At 50.4% G+C, this 17,024-nt stretch overlaps 2 protein-coding genes and 1 pseudogene across 2 annotated transcripts; all 3 read left to right on the top strand.

Annotated features, from left to right (window-relative positions):
• The first annotated feature begins 421 nt into the window (after positions 1–421).
• On the top strand, positions 422–3,721 carry LOC116900088 (beta-lactoglobulin-1A/1C-like). Its single transcript, XM_032901869.1, has 6 exons — positions 422–541; positions 1,127–1,263; positions 1,499–1,572; positions 2,265–2,372; positions 2,539–2,640; positions 3,608–3,721. Exons 1-6 carry the CDS (start codon positions 443–445, stop codon positions 3,625–3,627), a joined length of 540 nt encoding a protein of 179 aa, XP_032757760.1. The 5' UTR covers positions 422–442; the 3' UTR covers positions 3,628–3,721.
• A 1,421-nt stretch (positions 3,722–5,142) lies between these two features.
• Positions 5,143–5,801, top strand: LOC116900087 (annotated as a pseudogene).
• Positions 5,802–6,750: 949 nt separating this feature from the next.
• Positions 6,751–15,341, top strand: LOC116900018 (salivary lipocalin-like). Its single transcript, XM_032901816.1, has 6 exons — positions 6,751–6,921; positions 8,364–8,500; positions 9,257–9,330; positions 9,528–9,635; positions 10,854–10,949; positions 15,277–15,341. The coding sequence occupies exons 1-6, from the start codon at positions 6,751–6,753 to the stop codon at positions 15,339–15,341; spliced, it is 651 nt and encodes a 216-aa protein (XP_032757707.1).
• The last annotated feature ends 1,683 nt before the right edge of the window (positions 15,342–17,024 follow it).

Raw genomic sequence — 17,024 nt, 5'->3', positions numbered from 1 at the left:
ACAGCCACATAACTGTATCAGGTTAGAGGTCAAACCCGTGGGCACAAGTGCAGCTCTGCGTTAGGGCGTTGGCCTCCAGTCCTGTGAAGCCCTGGTCTCTCCCCAGAGGAACACACACCCTGACTAGCCTTCAATTGTTGAGACTTCAGGGCTTAGCCCTTGGCTATTTTTCCAGGCCAATGAGGTGCCACATCTAAAGTGTCCCGGGCTCACCCACTAAGTCACCTCAGTCCAGAAGCCAAGGTACACAGTGTCCCAGGCCTGGCCTGCACAGGGCTGACAGCATCCTCCTCTGAACTCCATGCTCTTCCAAACGTGTTAGCTCCTGTGGGTGGGGCAGGGGTAGATGGACTTCAGGCCTCAGAACAGTATATATACAGAAGGGTGGAGCCTCTGTGCACCCACATTCTGAGTGCTCAGCCCAAGAAGACACAGGAGAGGAATGAAGGTCCTACTGTTGCTGAGTGTGGGGCTGGGCCTGACCTGGGCACTTCAGGATCAAACCAACGTTCCTGTGGCGCCGTACTTCGTCCCTGAACAGGTGATGCTCCGGGACCTCTGGCTGAGGCAGGGAGTCAGCCCATGTCTTCAGTTATTTTTCCAGGTCCCTATCACCTTACAGAGTCTTGACAGCAACTCACAGTAATGGGGACCAAGGAGGCCACGGACTCAGAGACACTCTACCAGGTCCCCTCGAGTGTGAGCCACTTCAAAGCCCCACGAAAGATGGTCTGACCCAGGAGAAGCCTGAACCTAGGGACCCAATAGGATACACAGGGTAGCCAGGCCCTCTATTTTGTGTCCTACTGCACAGAGACCTGAAGGTTTCCATATGGTAGAGGACGTCATCGCTCTTTAGAGATCTGGAGAACAGAGAACCACCACACTCTAACAGTACTCTCCATGGCCAATGGGTACAGTGTGCTGGCCTGTTTGGTTGGGGTGACATTGAAGCAGAGTTAGTAGTCCAGAAGGTTCCTTCTCAGCATACAGTAACACGTGAGCTGAGGCCTGTACTCTATTCCTCTGCAGGACATGCCTGGCTCCTCCTGCAGTGATCCACTGTGATCCACAGGAAGATGACTCTCCAGGCTCAGTGGCCAGGATAAAACTTTACTCTGTGCAGGTGACAGGATCTTGGCATACCTTTGGGCTGGCTGCCACTGACCCATCTGTCGTTGAGGAAGGAGGTGCTTATCGGTGCTTCATGACTGGCATTGTTCTCCTGGACAATGGTAACCTGAACATCACCTACTTGCACAGGTATTTTGGCATGGAAAGACCTCTGACGAGGTTCTGTGGGGACACATTCTCCTTACCACCCCCCAGATCCTCAGCGACTCAGGGCTCAGACCCTGAGAAGACCTTGATGATACCGATCTTATGGGCTGCTCCCAAGAGTCTGGGAAGCGTATGGGGCTCCATCGGGGAGAGTCTGGTGACCCCATAGGACCCAGCTCCCACAGGGGATGGCTCAGAAAGGCTATTTTCCTCATAGAGAAGATGGAAAATGTGTGGAGAAATTCTACATTGCGGAGAAGACTGAGACACCTGGACGCTATACGTTTGAGTGTGAGTGAAGGAAGCTGCTGCTTCCTCCCGGGGTGGCATGGTGACTTGGACAGTTGTGGCATCTGCTACAGTACAGCTCTGACTGAGCAGAAATGACACGGACGGTAACCCCACAGCCCTCACAGCTGTATCTTCAGAAATTCAAAATCCAAAACCTTGACTCCAAACTGTGCTCCCTTGGGTTCCCAGGGCTTCCCACAATCCTTCTGAAACCCGGCAGAGAGCTGACCCATTGTCAGATGTCAGGCATTCATGGGGAGGCTGACAGGGAGAAGGGACCCAGGAGCCTCACCCAGCTGAGGCTCTGAAGTATTGTGTAAGGGCTTCCCTTTGGGACAGATGTCGCTCAGGCAGTGTCAGTGGGCAGGAGGACAGATGACAGAAGACAGAGTGAGAGACCCTTGAGCCCTTCCTCCTTGCTGGAAATGCCCCTTCTCTGACCCAGAAAAAGACTCAGCTCAAGAGGCTAGAGAAGAGAGGGCTGAGGAGGCAGAGCAAGGGTGAGGCTGATAGAGAAGCAGAGGCAGGAAACAGCCCCTACCTGGTGGGATTTGCACTCCTCAGTGTGCTGGCTTCTGTGAGGTGAGGTGAGCATGTGGAGGAAGAGCCATGCTGTGCCGCCTAGGGCAGTGCAGGGTACCAGGACACTCAGGGGACCAGCAAGTCCATTAACATTTGGTTTCTCGTCACAGACCAAGGCAAAAACTTTCTGACTTTTGTGGATGTTACTGAGGACTCCATCATCATGGACTTGGAAAACCAGAGCAAAGGGGGCAGCTTAATTGTGACTGAGCACCATGGTAAGTGCTGTTCCCACCCACAGCGTGAAGAAGACAGAAAATGGCTGAAGCTAGAGAGGCAGGTGGGGAGGGCAGGGAGATGGGGGCTGGAGCCACTCTCCCTACCCCAAGTACCCTCCCTACTGATCTCTTGGTTTCTCTGTGCATTCAATCCTGTTGGCTGTAGCCAGGAGTCTGTCCACAAGTGACGTTGGATGGGACTACTACTTCTCTCACACATGCAGAAGAGGCATCTCACCACTGGACATTGAGGAACTTTCCTTCTCTCGTAAGCTTCCCTTCCTACGTAGAGCTTCCTCTCTGTGGGGACCCAGCCACAGTAGCTGGGATGTCTGTTGTAGGCCACAGTGTTGAGGGGATGACAGGAGGAGGGGTCTGTCTGGGACTTTGGAGAGCTAGGGCTGATCTGATGAGGGGTCTCTGGAAGGAAAAGGAGACTCGAGGGATGAAATCTGACCTCTGTGTCCACTGTGATCCCCAAAAAGGTGTAGTTCCTGAGCTCTGTAGGTGACAAGACTCCTTCCGGTCTTCATCCCCCGTATTCTGGCAGACAGATTTTCCAGGGAGCATCTGTAAAGCATATATAACTCCCCAGTATAATAGCCAGGGTTTTTAAAAGGTGTTGTACCCAGGGCCCAGCCTGAATGAGAACATTAATGCGGCCCAGAAAGACCCAGGATCTCTCCAGGGCATCGGGGTGCATGGACACACACCCTTGCATGCATTGGCATTGTGTGTGTGCATGCACATGTACCTCTGCACAAATCTTGTGTGTATGCACAGTCTGTATTCCTGGACTCAGGGGTCTCCTGGTCCAGGCTCTCCCCTCAGTTCTGTCTCCTGACTTCCCAGACTGCCTATCCATATCCTCAAGAAAGCAGGGTGAGCCCTATTAACCCAGGTCCAGCATTAAAGCACAAAGTGTGCAGAAATTCCATAGGTTCCTCAAAACCCTGGCCCTAAGAATCACACTCTGAGGTGGGGACAGGGCTCAGGGGTGGTTGGATCTTGGAAATTATAGCCCTGTTGGCAAACTTGGTTGACCATGTTGCTCTCCTGGGTGTGAAAGGCCTAGGAGATAAGAACAGCAGTTTGAGGGCAGGGAGGAGGCTGGGTCCTGGGAGGAAGAAACAGAGAGAAACTCCAGGCCACTGATCCAGAGCTATGAGCTCTCTAGAATGTGCAAGTTCCTGTATCCAATTGGAGATCATTCACAGAGCATCTGCCTTCTCCAGGTGAGTGTGACACACTCTAGTCAGCGTTTCCACGACCCACATCTCCTGAAGCTTCTGACGTCGTACACTGACCCACTCTTCTCCGAGTAATAAATAAACTCAGTATCTGCTCAAGGCCTCCAGTGATTTCTTGGCTGTACCCAAAGGCCACAGGGCTCCTTTGCTCAGAGGGAGGTCCATTGGGGAGGGGTGGTGCCCCCCTAGCTCTGGCAAGGAGGGGAAGGGATTGTGTCCCCAAGTAGAAATCTGTTGTCCAGGGCAGCAGCTGGTCTCTGAGGGGCCACAGGGAGAACGGGATTCCTGAGGTTGATCTTTCCAGGACAGATGTGGAGAGGACCCATCAGTGTATATCTGAGAGAGGACATTTGAATGGCCCAGGGGGCATGAGCTAGGCATCATTGTTACCATGCTAGGGTCATTGACCACCTTCCCCTCCTAGACCCTGGACCAGCGCTTTTGGGGTCAGCCACGACCAGATCAACCAAGGTCAGGAATGTTCTGTCCTCTAGGACACAAGGGACACATCATCAGGTCTCTCAAAGCCAGAGATATTTTGGCCAGGAGTAGAGGGTAAGACATCACCAGGGAGCTGTGCATACACAGAAAGATCTGCAGGTAAGGCCAGGCTCTCCCTGGATGGGCTTGACTTTTCCTGATGAGTGACCATTTCCTGCCTCAGAAGTCAATTTAACTTTGAAGTCAAGGAGCAGGCAAGCACCTGCCTAATGCCAGCTAACTCAACCAATGAGAAGCTGGACTTCTTGTTTCCCTATCACAAGCTATTCCTGCCCCAAACCCAAAGATGGGGCCCATCCCTTTGTGCAGTTCTCTAGAGTGTCCCTGAACCAGGTCTCTGCAGGACAAAATAGGTCAGAGCCTGGGGAAAGGGTTGGGGAACAGACAATGCAGAAGAAGGCGTCCTACTTGGCATGAATTGCGTGGGGAGCTGCTGAGACCTGCTGCTCTTGGTCTCAGGTACCAGGACACTAGGGAGGGCTATTGTTGGCTGTTAGGTTGTGGGTCCCACATCTGCTCTGCCACAGGGCCTGGCTGCTTGGGAAGGAGGGACTTGGGATGTTTGATTGTGCTTACCCCATGCTGCCACAGGGCAAGGGTGCTGGGCAGTAGAGGAGCACGGAGACATCTCGCCAGAGTGGGGAAGTACAGTCTGAGAAGTGGGAAAGCCAGAGCTTGTTTGGGGGTCCCTGGGCCTGTGATAAGTCAGAGCCGTTCTCAGGCTCTTGGACATCCAGATGCCATTGGGAGTTGTGGAAGTGCTGAGAACAGAGTAGGGACCCTCAGGTTGGGTCTAGTTCAGGGATGGAGGATGGGGAAAGGGAAGCTCCTACTAGTCCCATGGGGAGAGTCCTTGGCTCAATGGCAGCAGGCATGGTGTTGGTTGTAGCTGGGAGTGCAGGGAGGCCTTGAACAGGTGATTAGACAGCAGCTCTGTAGGCAAAGGCCTTCTCCACAGCTCCCCAGAGTGGATCCTGATGAAAAGAGACAGTCTGGGTTGTGCGATCAGAACAAGTTAGATGGTGACTGTGGAACCGGAATCCACCTTTACCACTAATCCCCCATCTGCAGAAGAGGTCAAAACAGTGTCTCCTCAGGAGGTTGCTAACCCAGAGCACTATCTTAAATGCCCTCTTCAGAACAGGTGGGCACTGCAGTTTTTAAAAAATGATAAAAGCAAAGCTTGGCAAGCAAATCTTTATCTCTAAGTGGGAAACCATTGAAGACTTTTGGGCTCTATGCAACCACATCCAGCTGTCTAGTAATTTAATGCCCGGCTGTGACTACTCACTTTTTAAGGGTGGTATTCAGCCTATGTGAAAAAGACACATGGGGAGGACGATGGCTAACTACACTGAACGATGGCTAATTACATTACATTGAGCAGAGAGGAAGGGACCGCGACCAGGTTTGGCTAGAGACACTGCTGTGCCTTATTAGAGAACCCTCTGATGGCTGCGGTGATGAGCTGTGTGGATCTGTTGTCGGTGTTAGAGCTAAGGGTGATAAGATAGCAATATGGACGACTGAATGTGAGAACAGAGATGCAGTCACACACATAGGGAGGGTGTACAAGGAAAGGTTAGGACGTCCTCTGAAGATAGTGATTGGTTATCAGTCCCACGCAGACACAGCTACAAAGAGCAGCTCCACCACTAAAAATAGGTTTGTTGTTTAAGAACCTTCTGAGTATCCTCACAGGAGACTGCGTCACGCAATCGAGATTGGGAGCTGTACTGAAACCGATCCCATCCAAGTGTTGCTAAGATACAAGAGAAGTCTCATTCGTCTTTGCTTGTACTTCTGTGTTCATTCTCCTCCCCCACCCCAACTCTTGCTAGTGCGTCCACTATCCCAATCAAAGAATTACAGTACGCGTCACCCACAACCCACAGATGTGCTCCTGGCCCGCTCTGTAACAGCCAGGTAGAATTACCACGACACACGCTTGCCTTTCCACGGTATTCAGAGAAGAACGGGCATTTCTATCACCTTAGCAGGAAGAGATCTGGGTTTGTTCCACTGCACGCAGGAGTGGATTTGCTGGTGTGAGAGTCTGAGTACAGCTTTCTAGCAACCTTCTCTTTCCTGTAACAGCATTGTCCTTGCTGTCCTCCTATGACGGCTGCTAGATGTTAGTTTATTTGCTTCGCTGCTTGATAACATTAGTGATTCTGATTTCAGTTTTTCATTTGTTTTGAATTTTGTTTTCTTCCTCATGTAACATTGGTGAAGGATCCATGAATATGACAGAAAGGCGGAATAAATATTACATTTGTGCATAAAAGAAAAAAGGACAAGAGATAGACCGTGGTTCCAAACCATTTATTGCCGTGGTGGAAAGTGGATGGTAAAACCATACCCCACTTCTCATGTTGGGCCTAAGATGAAATGCCTTTTGCAGGGAGGAGTGTCTGGGCAGGGAAGCTCATTGGCTATGTCTCCAGGCCTCTAGGTATGTCATTAGCATGGAGCTCTCTCTATTGAGCCTACCCAACCACATCACTGTCTCTTTTCCTATTGTCTTGGTCTGAGATGTTAGGGATGCCTTATCCACACGTGGAAGGACTTGGGGCGTTGCCCTTACAGGACTGATGGCCACAAATCTATGGGAGGGGGCTGTGGCCATGGGACAGGGGCATGGCGCACAGGTGCAGGTGAAACTCCTCCCATTCCTTCACGGTCTCCCGGCTTCAAAGTTGCTCAGAGTCCACGGCCCCACATTGGCCGTCAATATAGGCCTGGCCCAGAAGAATCTGGAAGAGGTGCCAGTCAATCCAGACTTTGATGCACATAAAGTGAGGAGCATCAGGGAATGAGCAAACCTGGGGCTGACTCCATAGCAAAGGAAGATGCTAGAAGAGTAGACAGCTCATGTTGTCCTGGATGCATGGGACCGAGAGGCCATGCAGCTGGGAGTGAGGGTGACCGAGAAAAACCCATTGTAGATCGGTACAGTAACAGCCCACACTGGCTGGGCACTGACATTCTTCAAGTGCTGTCCAGAGAGACTCTCTGTATGTGCCCAAGCTTCCCCATGCCCCAGGGAAGGAAGGAACTGTCTGGGTGAGGTGAACAAGGATGTAGAAGGGACCTTTCGCTCCTGCTCTTGTGGCCAGTGGCAGGGACACACTAGGAGGATGGCAGGCCTGCCGATAAGGGGCTGCACCCTGAGGGGTAGACACACCTACGGTCTTCTGTGGCCCAGCCACCAGCCTCTCCCCGGGCTCCGAGGACAGACTCGCAGTGTGGTTAAGCTGCCCCGACAGGCTCACCGTGTCTGTGACTAACTTGAGTGGCACTGGGCTCTGCGTCAGTCCTAGGGAAGACTGGAATGTGCAGGGTTTGGAGGTCACCTAGGCTGGCCAGCAACTTCTTAGGGGAAGTGAACTACTTAGGGTGTTCTTAGAGATGGGCTGCTGCTGGGACCCGCTGCTCTTGGCCCCAGGTGCCATGACACTGGTGAGGGTGTGGCTACTGGTGCTGTCGTTCAATATAGTCCTGGTCCAGAAGAATCCGGAAGAGGTGCCAGTGCAGCCGGACTTTGATGCACATAAGGTGAGTACCATGGCCAGGCCAAGTCAGTTCTGGGATGAGGACAGGATGCAGGGCCACCCTGAGGGTGTGCTCCAGCCGGGGACAGAGGCTTAAGCAGCCTGGTCTTCAGGTGCTGTGGCAGACACAAGGAGCATTAACTCTGGGGTCCTTTCTTGGGCAATGGAATCTTACGTACAATCTCAGTGGCTGTCGGGTCTTGGCTATGGACGCAGAGCCACAGCTAAGGTGATAGGTCCCCGCTAGGATGACATGTAACAGGCACAAAGTGTGTCTGGTCTCCTGTCAGCCTCTGCCTCTCCATGCTGGGGTCTTGGTGCCCAGAATGAGATTGGAGAGCTGTGGGTAGTGGCAGGCTGGGAGGGTTAGTGGGAGCAATTCCAAGCCATGATGACTCTGGGGAGCAGGGCTCAGAGCAGAGGTGAGGGACGGAAGGGGAGAGGCGGGGGGAGGGAAGGTAGACAGTGTAGATGGCTGTGTGGATGACTGTTTCAAGCAGAAAACCACAGCTTCTCCTCTGACCTGTGACCCCTAGAAGCTCACTGACATTGGGGTGGGGTTAGCCAGTATACATTCTGGGAGTCTGCTCCCCTACTGACCAGGCTTAGAGGTATCTTGTCTGCACATTGAGACTGGAGGCTCTGAACTACCTATCTCTCTGGTCCCCATGCCCTCACTCCTGCAGGTGGAAGGACGTTGGTTTACCATCCAACTGGCCACAACCCTCAGGGACCTAGTCTTGCCCACTGACCCCCTGAGACTTTCTCTCCACTCCATTTGGACCAGAGACAATGGGGATGTGAACTTTGTGCTGTTTGAGAAGTGAGTCTATGTGGTAACTCTTATCTCATGCCCAGAGCCCAAAGCAGTTAGTTAGCACTGGTGGCCAGAGGGACAGTGGTCCTTAGTCCTGGGGCTGAAGGCTGTAGCTTGCAAAATGCAGGACCCAAGACTTAAGAGAAGAAGCTGGCAGGAAAAGGCAGGCACACAGCCTGCTGCCTAGTCTGACTGACACTCCCTTAGGAGCAGACCGTGTGGCCCTGCCTCTGGCCATGGAGGGAACCTCAAGTCTGGTTCTTTAATATGCAATCCTTGCTACATTAGTGGTGGACTTACCTGAGCCTGGTGGCTCATACCTTTCATCCCAGCATTTGTGAAGTAGAAGCTTAAGGAATTTAAGGTCACCCTTAGCTATATAATGAGTCCAAGACCAGGCTGCCCCAGGACACACAGACCGTGTCTGGTGAGAGCAGAAACAGCCAGAGACAATCAGGCCAGGGTCCTGGTGCCAACACCCAACGCTCAGAGGACATTCTGGGCTCAGCGTCTTCTGGGAGGTCTGGCTTCATCCAATTGTGAATAAGACCCCATCCCACTACTTCCTGTGAGCAGCACCTGTGGCTACCACCCTCTCTCTCCATCTGTCTAACCTTAATAAAGGCTGTTCCCAAACACTGGGAGCTGAGAACCCTTAGGAGGCCTTCAGGGCTCTCAGCCAGGATCACCACCAATGTTTCTCTATGTCTTGAGCCAGCTACACTCTCAGCCAGAGGTAATATAAATGCCTCTTCTTTCTAGAGGAGAGGGGTTGTGCACAGGATTTAATGTTACCGTCCATCCAACTGGGCTCCAAGGCCAGTACCAAGGAACCTGTGAGTACGTCATGGGAAACCTGGGTCCCCTGTGGAAGAAGCCCCCAGCCAGGGATTCTTCAGAGACAAACACCAGGAGGAACTGCCAGCTTTGAGCAGGCCACACATCTTTTTAGTAACATCATGTTCTCTGTGGGGAGGCGGTAACCTGGGGACAAAAGGCAGAGTCATTATGTGTCACACCTGGTTCTCCACAGTTGATGGGGGCAGATTGCACGTGCATTTCGTCAGCACTGACTACAACCACCTCATTCTTTATGCACGTTTTGAGGACAACGAAGTCATCAACCTGTGGGCACTTCTGGGTAGGTGGTGGCTCTTCCTAGCTCTGGCTTCTGTGTCCAGGTCCTGTGGGGAGGTTGCGGTCACTCCCTAGTCTGACCAGAGACTGTCTGTCTGGAAGGGTGAGTCTCACACTGGTTGCTGAGGGTGTGGGCAGCTCTAAGCTGCAAGCAGGCATTCCACTGAATGGTGCAACATTCCCACGCACTCATTCACTCATTCACCTCACAAGCACCAAACATCTGGTGCTACCACATACTGATGTGCTGGGGGTTTGGATCGGTAGAAACTGGGCCCGTTCAGGATGCCCCAAAGGACGGTGTCAGGGGAGAAAGGCCTGAGGAGCTTGTGAGGGGTGCTAAGCAGTTGTTGCATTTTGAAGACTGGAGGTACGTGGGGTTGGCCACAGCCAGGGTCCTGGGTGACACTGAGGGTAGTCAAGAGCCTTGAGAAGGATGAGGGGTGGGGTAGTGTGGATGTGAGTGCAGGGGTGAAGTTGGGCTCTCTGGGGTCTCCTTGCTGTTTGTTAGAGAAGCATTACCTGTGCTAGAACCAGATCTATCCCTGTCCCCCCTTTTCCTTTCTTCTATGTTGGGAATAAAAATCATACTGCACGTGCTCTCTGTAGAAGCTAGGTCTGGTTCTTCCACCTGTGCTACCAGAAATAAGACTCAGATTCAAAATGTATTTACCTTGGCCATATAGCTAGGCTCTTCTCTGTCTAGATCATAACTTAAATATACTATTCATTTTAACCTACCTCCTGCCACGTGGCTGGTTACCTATGCATCCATCTTGACACATCTTCCTTAGGCAAACCTCTCCTCACCTGGTTCCATCCCAGAATTCTTTCTGCCTCCCCCATGTTCCACCTCCCACATCCTGCCTAAGCCATAGGCCATCAGATCTATTATCGACACGTGCCACATCCACACAGACGTTAAGATATTCTCTCTACAGTTTTCTGCCAACTGGGCCACACTTGTGGCCCCAGATGCACTTTTAGAGGAGACAACAAAGGGACTGTTGTAACCACTAGCAGGAGGAGGTAACTGGGGAGGTGGCACTGCCATCCAACTGACCCTGACATATGCTCTGTACCTCAGAAGCAGACCAGTGTCAGGCAACTGACAGCCAGGGCCTCTGTCATGCTGCCTGGGCTCTGCTCCCTCTGTGTTTCCCCAGAGTTAAAGCTGAGAGCTTAGAGGGCTTCACCCTCACTGCCAGCCCTCTAATTTCAGCGAGAAGAATGCTTGAAGATCCCATGTGGCTGGGCAAATACCTGGGATTTGTAGAGAAATTCTACCTTCAAAAGGCCCTCGTCTTCAACATAGCTGGTAAGAGGGGCGCTCTATCTGCCTCAGGGCTGTATAAGGAGTTCCTCCCTTTCTCATCCACTCCGTGATTCAGTAACACAAGGACAGCCTTCACCATGTTGCTTTTCTGGCCAGACCTGTGGTAGGTGGCTTCCCTGCCAGACTTCCTATGGTCCCTTGACATAGTGATGGGGCACATACTGACTCTGTGCTGTGGCTGTGCCGTAGAGACAGTCCCGAGTAAGGGAGAGGGGCACACCTGGGAAGAGGGCCTGGGTGTGGCCCAGATCTTGGGGTCCCATGACCTCAGCACGGAGCCTTTTTGTTCCACCATTCAGGGTGTCATTTAATTGATCAACATACACATAGCCGTGTCTGTTCTGAGAATTTGGCAACACATGGAACAAGACAGGCTTACAAAAGTACAGGTCATACCTCATAGGACAGCAGCAGCAGAAGACGAGCCAGGCTGGGCTGGGCTATTTGTCAGGAACACAGGCTGCAGGGGCCTCTTACATATGCAGGGGTCGTAAGAGAAACTCAAGGCTCCCTGGAAGAGGGACCATGCTGGGACGTGAGGGGTGAGCCATTACCAGACCATAGACTATTTGGCCATCATGGGGGCTGAAGGACAGGAGGCAGGGCAGTCTTGGGGACTCAACATCTTCATATTATGATTGGTTTCTTGGCTGACGGACTTGAAAGCAAACAGGCAAAGACTTTAATCCCACCTTTATGTTCTCCTCCACAGACCAGTGTCCCCCAGACAGGGCCTAGATGAGGCCACTGCTTGAGGCTTCCACATGAGCCCCTCAACCTTCTGCCACTCAGCCTCCTTCAATTTTCTCACCAGGGCCAGCAGCTCATAAAACCCCTCTGTCCCTCCTAGTGGTCTGGATCCCAGAGCCTGGAACCCGGAGCCCAGAGCCCAGAACTCAGGGCCGGGAGCTGACCCCTTCCGGCTTTGTCTTTCTCCACCCACTTTCTGTGGTAATCAATATTATCAAACATCAGGAACAGACACACAAGGCTCCCAGCCTGGCCTGTGGCTGAAGGAACATTCAGGAGGCTTAGGAGCTATGGGCTTGGAAAGGGGTGAGCAAAGCTCTGTGTTCAGAAAGCTCCCCGTCCTTGCACACAGAAGTGTTTCTTGAGGGATGAGGAGAGGCCCAGGGACAGGATGCTTTCCTAGCACACTCAAGACCTAGCTTCCCTCCGTCTTTGGTAACAAATGAAGAGCGATTTGAATACATAGAGATGTGACATTCCTGTGTAGACTTCAATGTTTTAGGAAGCATGACCCTCACTCTGTAATAAATAAAACTCTGTAAAAAAGTAAGACTGACTCATATTTTAATATAGTGTTCTGTAAAAGGGGACTCTAGTGGGAAAAAGGGCCAAAATGGTGTCTTGGTGTCTTGGTTACTCTTCTATCGCCCTGAAGAGACACCACGATCAGGCAATGCTTAGAAAAGCAAGCATTTCACTGGGGCTGGCTTACAGTTTCAAAGGCTTAGTCCATTATCGCCCCAGTGGGAATCAGACAGACATGGCACTGGATAGGTAGCTGAAAGCTAGCTACATTTTGCTCTGCAAGGAAAGAGGCAGAGAGAGAAGTGGGACCTGGTGTGGGCTTTTGAAACCTAAATCCCACCCCGAGTGACACACTTCCTCCAAGGCCAAACCTCCTAATCTTTCTAATCCTATCAAGCAGTTCCACGGCCTACTAAACACTCAAATGTGTGAGCCTATGTGGGTCGTTCTTATGCAAACCTCCATGCTTGGCATGTTGATCGGGCGTGAGGTAGTTTAGGTTTCTGGGAATTGTTAGTTTTGAGTGTGTGTGTGTGTGTGTGTGTGTGTGTGTGTGTGTGTGTGTGGTGTGCACCATCAAAGACCAGAAGATTTTTGATGCCCGAGCTGGGGTTTACACTATAGGTGCTGAAATTGAACTCAGGAGCTCTGCAAGAGCCGCAAATAATCTTAATCAAGCTGAGCTCTCTCACCAATCTGAGAAAATGGTTGTTAAAGTCTCCGGTCACAAGAAACTCCTACACCCCTCCCCAACTCTAGTGACGGTCTTTGCCTTCATCTGGTATGCCCCACTCCTTCCCAAATTCCCCATCCTGTTGCATCAGGACACAAAATCATATCTAATGAAAATCTGCCCCTTTTCTGACTATGGACTCGGTCATGCTCACAACTTGCCAGCTCTCCGGAATGAGCAGCAAGCGTTAGCTAGAAGGAAGAGGGGCCTGGCGCTCACCTGTATCTGTAACTCTGTGAGCGCTGGCATCCTGTAAATGGACCATGACGACTTATTTCTCACTACATGGTAAAGACTTAATAACCCTCAGGTTACTCCACACACAGAGCAGTCCAGTGTCCCATTGAAGCACTCTTCCTGGGACAAAGAAGGGAATAAGATCTACCCCTCCTCAAGGTGCCATGGCAAACCTGGAGCTCAGCTGTCAAGGCCTCATGCAAGGGGGACCCACAAATGGCTTTAGAGCTCATGGAATACAGCTTGCTGATTAGCACAATTGCGATGGGTGTGCCTCACAGAGGCACGGCCCTGAGGACTATGTGTTGTGGAGTTTTGCCCTATTTGCTGCCTTTACATTTCCCTGAAGTGGAAACTTGTAGTTTCTTTGCAAAGTTGGTTGTATCAAGTGATGTTTTGCTGGGCCCACAGGTGAAAGGCTGTTTTCCTGAAGCAGACACGGGTGAAAGGCTGTTTGGATACAGCAGACTCATGAAAGCAGGCTTGATGAAGGAGTGTAAACATGACCTCACAGACAGTGGGAGACGGGCCCTGAGCCTTGGTTTGGTTTGCTCCACCTTGCTATATCTCGCCAAGGACATACATGTATTGGTTCGCCTTACATAGCATTGTTGAGCTCAACTTGTGGTAATGCTGCCACTGAGGAAAACTGGAAGCAGCTTCTGCAGCCTTGCCTCAGGCCAGGTGGCGAGCCTAGCAATTTCTCCAGGATTGAACTACAGCTGCCTGGTGTCTGCTTGCCGAAAGCACTGGACCGAAGCTGCCAGTCCGTGCCTGGTGTCTGCCTGCCTGGAAGACTGCTCTGCAGGCACTGAGTCGTATTTGGTGTTTGCTACGGCACAGAACTGCTGCCCAAGGAGAGCAAGCTCACCCACAAAGAACTACTGCTGGACAGGTCCACTCCCCACATCCTAATAACTTTCCTTCTACTACCTTGTTGCCAAGTAGTTTAAAATCGCTTCTATTCCCTTTCCCAGGATGCAGGGCCCTCGACTGAGCAACCACCCTCCCCGGCTTTCCTTTTGTTTCACTCATTAGCTTCCAGGATCGGGCTGCCATCAGCCCTAAACCACCAGCTTCTCTTTCTACCCACCTTGCTCCAAAGGTATGCGCTATCAGAGACCCTGAATCTGCAGACACACACACACACACACACACACACACACACACACAATAATATGCATCATTGCAGCCCTGTTTTAGCTGTTTTCTAAGGAAGCAATTGTTACAGGCTAGATAATGGCAACCTAGAAAGGTATGCCTTAGTAATTTATTATCTCCTGCTTCCCCTCTCTTGTTCCATTTGAACCCTACAAACATCTCCGGGCCACGGAGGCCACTAGGTCTAGCTTCCCCCAAGGCCTTACATGGTTGCTGCACCCTTTTTCCTCCAAAGCGTGGCAGAAAAGCCCCTCTCCTTTCTTGCATCTACCTTTTCGTCCCGGGACCCGGAAGTGCCACCTGTATCCTCCTCCCATCGGCCTCTGGCCTTCTTTATTGATAGATCAAGAGCCAATTGGTGGAATAAGGTTAGCGACAGAACCTCCCCTACCACTGCCTCTGCCGGATGGTGGGCTAGAGGAGAGGGTGAACCCTTATTAAAAGTGGGTTACAAAAGAAATGTATGCCTAATCTCTCTTAATCTAAGGATTGCATAAAAACTCTAAGGGCTTCCAGCACCTCACTGGGCAGCATCATTGGCACTCACAATAATAGTGTTTGATCTTTCAGGCACTGCTGCAGAGTGGATTAATAATCCAGTCACCACCCTAAAATAATTTAGAGTTACGGATTGTCAGCAATGGCCATCCTCCTTAGGACGAATTTGGAAACATAGTGAAGCTAGCTGAAGACATTTTTGTTCGTGACTTTGATGAGGAAATTCTTAGAGAACAATTTGAAGTTCAGAAAAGCACACTCTCATAGTTGAGCTAGGGAGTTTTGAGGTCAGGGGTCAAGAACAATGGCAGTCTAACTAGCCCTGGCTGACGTGACTCTTACTGAAGCCAGGCTGGTGGTTTAGATGATAATGATTGTTATTTCGGTGCCCATTTCTGCCCTCAGCTCTGATAATGTTCGAATACCAGCTACAGGACAAGGAGGCGCTGACGGGAGGCGAAATGACCTAGGATTTTCACATGAGCATTTAGATCTGTGATTCTTTAAAGATTTTCCATAAGATTACTGTTTAAGATAAATAATAAAAATAGTTGATCCTTCTTTGTAACTGCAATTTGCCCGCCAGTAAGAAAAGCTGGCTGGAAAGTTTACCTTGCTTGTTCACACTTTGCTAATTTATAATATGTTTAGCTTAGTTGCGAATGTACATTGGTCTTTATGACAATTTGTTTCTTTTACCTGTACTCCATAACGTTTTTCATTTAAAGGACCAGATCATACTGCTTTTTTTGTAATCATTCACCAAAAAGAAAAAAATAAAATGTAATCACATTTAGTAATTTCTATATCGCCTTGAAAGATTTTTCTGATATATAAGATGTGGGATAAAAATAAGGCTGTGGAGCCTGCTTTGTTGAGCCTGCTCCATCCACCATAAATGTGGTATATGTGTGCACATGTGTGTGTGTGTGTGCATGCATATGTGTGCATGTCTTGTGATGTGTATAAAAAAAAGAGGCCAGAGCTTTGTTTAGCTCCATCCCAACAGTGAGGACCGTGCATGTATCTGTCTATGTATATGTGTGAAGTTGTTGGCGCTTTGCTCCATCCATCAAACGGGTACGTGTGTATGCATGGATGTAACTTCTTGGGCGCTTCTAAGAGTTCCTAGACCTTTGCTTCATCCACAAAAGGTATGTGAGCATGCCTGCTTTATCATTGCTGACCTCGCATCCCCTCCTTGGATACTGTCAGAGCCTGGAGAACTGATGAAGGAATTCAAAGAAACATGGGTGGTTCCAAGTATCTTCACAAGAAAGTCTTTTACCTCAAAGTAATGATATGTTTCCTATAGCTACATAAACAGAAATTCTCTCAGTTAACTTCCTCCCCCATATACTTCTAGCACCTCTTGAGACCCTGACAATTCTCATACAATGAACAGTACTCAAAAGTAAATTCTGAAGTAGAAGGAATTCTAGTGGGGTCCAATAACACACGCACACACACACACACACACACACACACACCTCACACACACACACACACACACACACACACACACACACGCTGCAACTCTGTCTATGAATAGGTCATTATAGTCATCAAGATCAACTGTGAAGGACCCTTGTGGTGGTGTGGGCACAGCTAATCTGATGAATATGAAAGACATTCCCTAAATTGCAAATGAACCTGAAGTTTATGTGAAGGTATAAAAATTTTTAAAGTTTTAAAAAGAAAAGCAGTGCATAATGAACCACACTTCCAATCTAATGTAGAGAGATGTGCCAAGAATCACAAGATGTCAGTTCAGGACAGAAGAAAGACCAATGGAACCAACAGGATGCTAAGTCATGAGCTCATGAGATAATGGGACACCAAGCCATGAGCACACAGGGATGATGGGACACCAAGCCATGATCATATAGGATGATGGGACACCAAGCCATGATCATATAGGATGATGGGACACCAAGCCATAAGCACATGGGATAATGGGACACCAAACCATAAGCACATGGGATGATGGGACACCAAACCATGAGCACATGGGATGATGGGACACCAAGCCATGAGCACATGGGATGATGGGACACCAAGCCATGAGCACATGGGATGATGGGACACCAAGCCATGAGCACAAGGGATGATGGGACACCAAGCCATGAGCACATGGGATGATGGGACACCAA

Source organism: Rattus rattus, chromosome 5 (assembly GCF_011064425.1).
Source record: "Rattus rattus isolate New Zealand chromosome 5, Rrattus_CSIRO_v1, whole genome shotgun sequence".
NCBI lineage: Eukaryota > Metazoa > Chordata > Mammalia > Rodentia > Muridae > Rattus > Rattus rattus.
The sequence above is the reverse complement of the archived record's forward strand: the minus strand, read 5'-3'. Positions and strand labels throughout refer to the sequence as shown.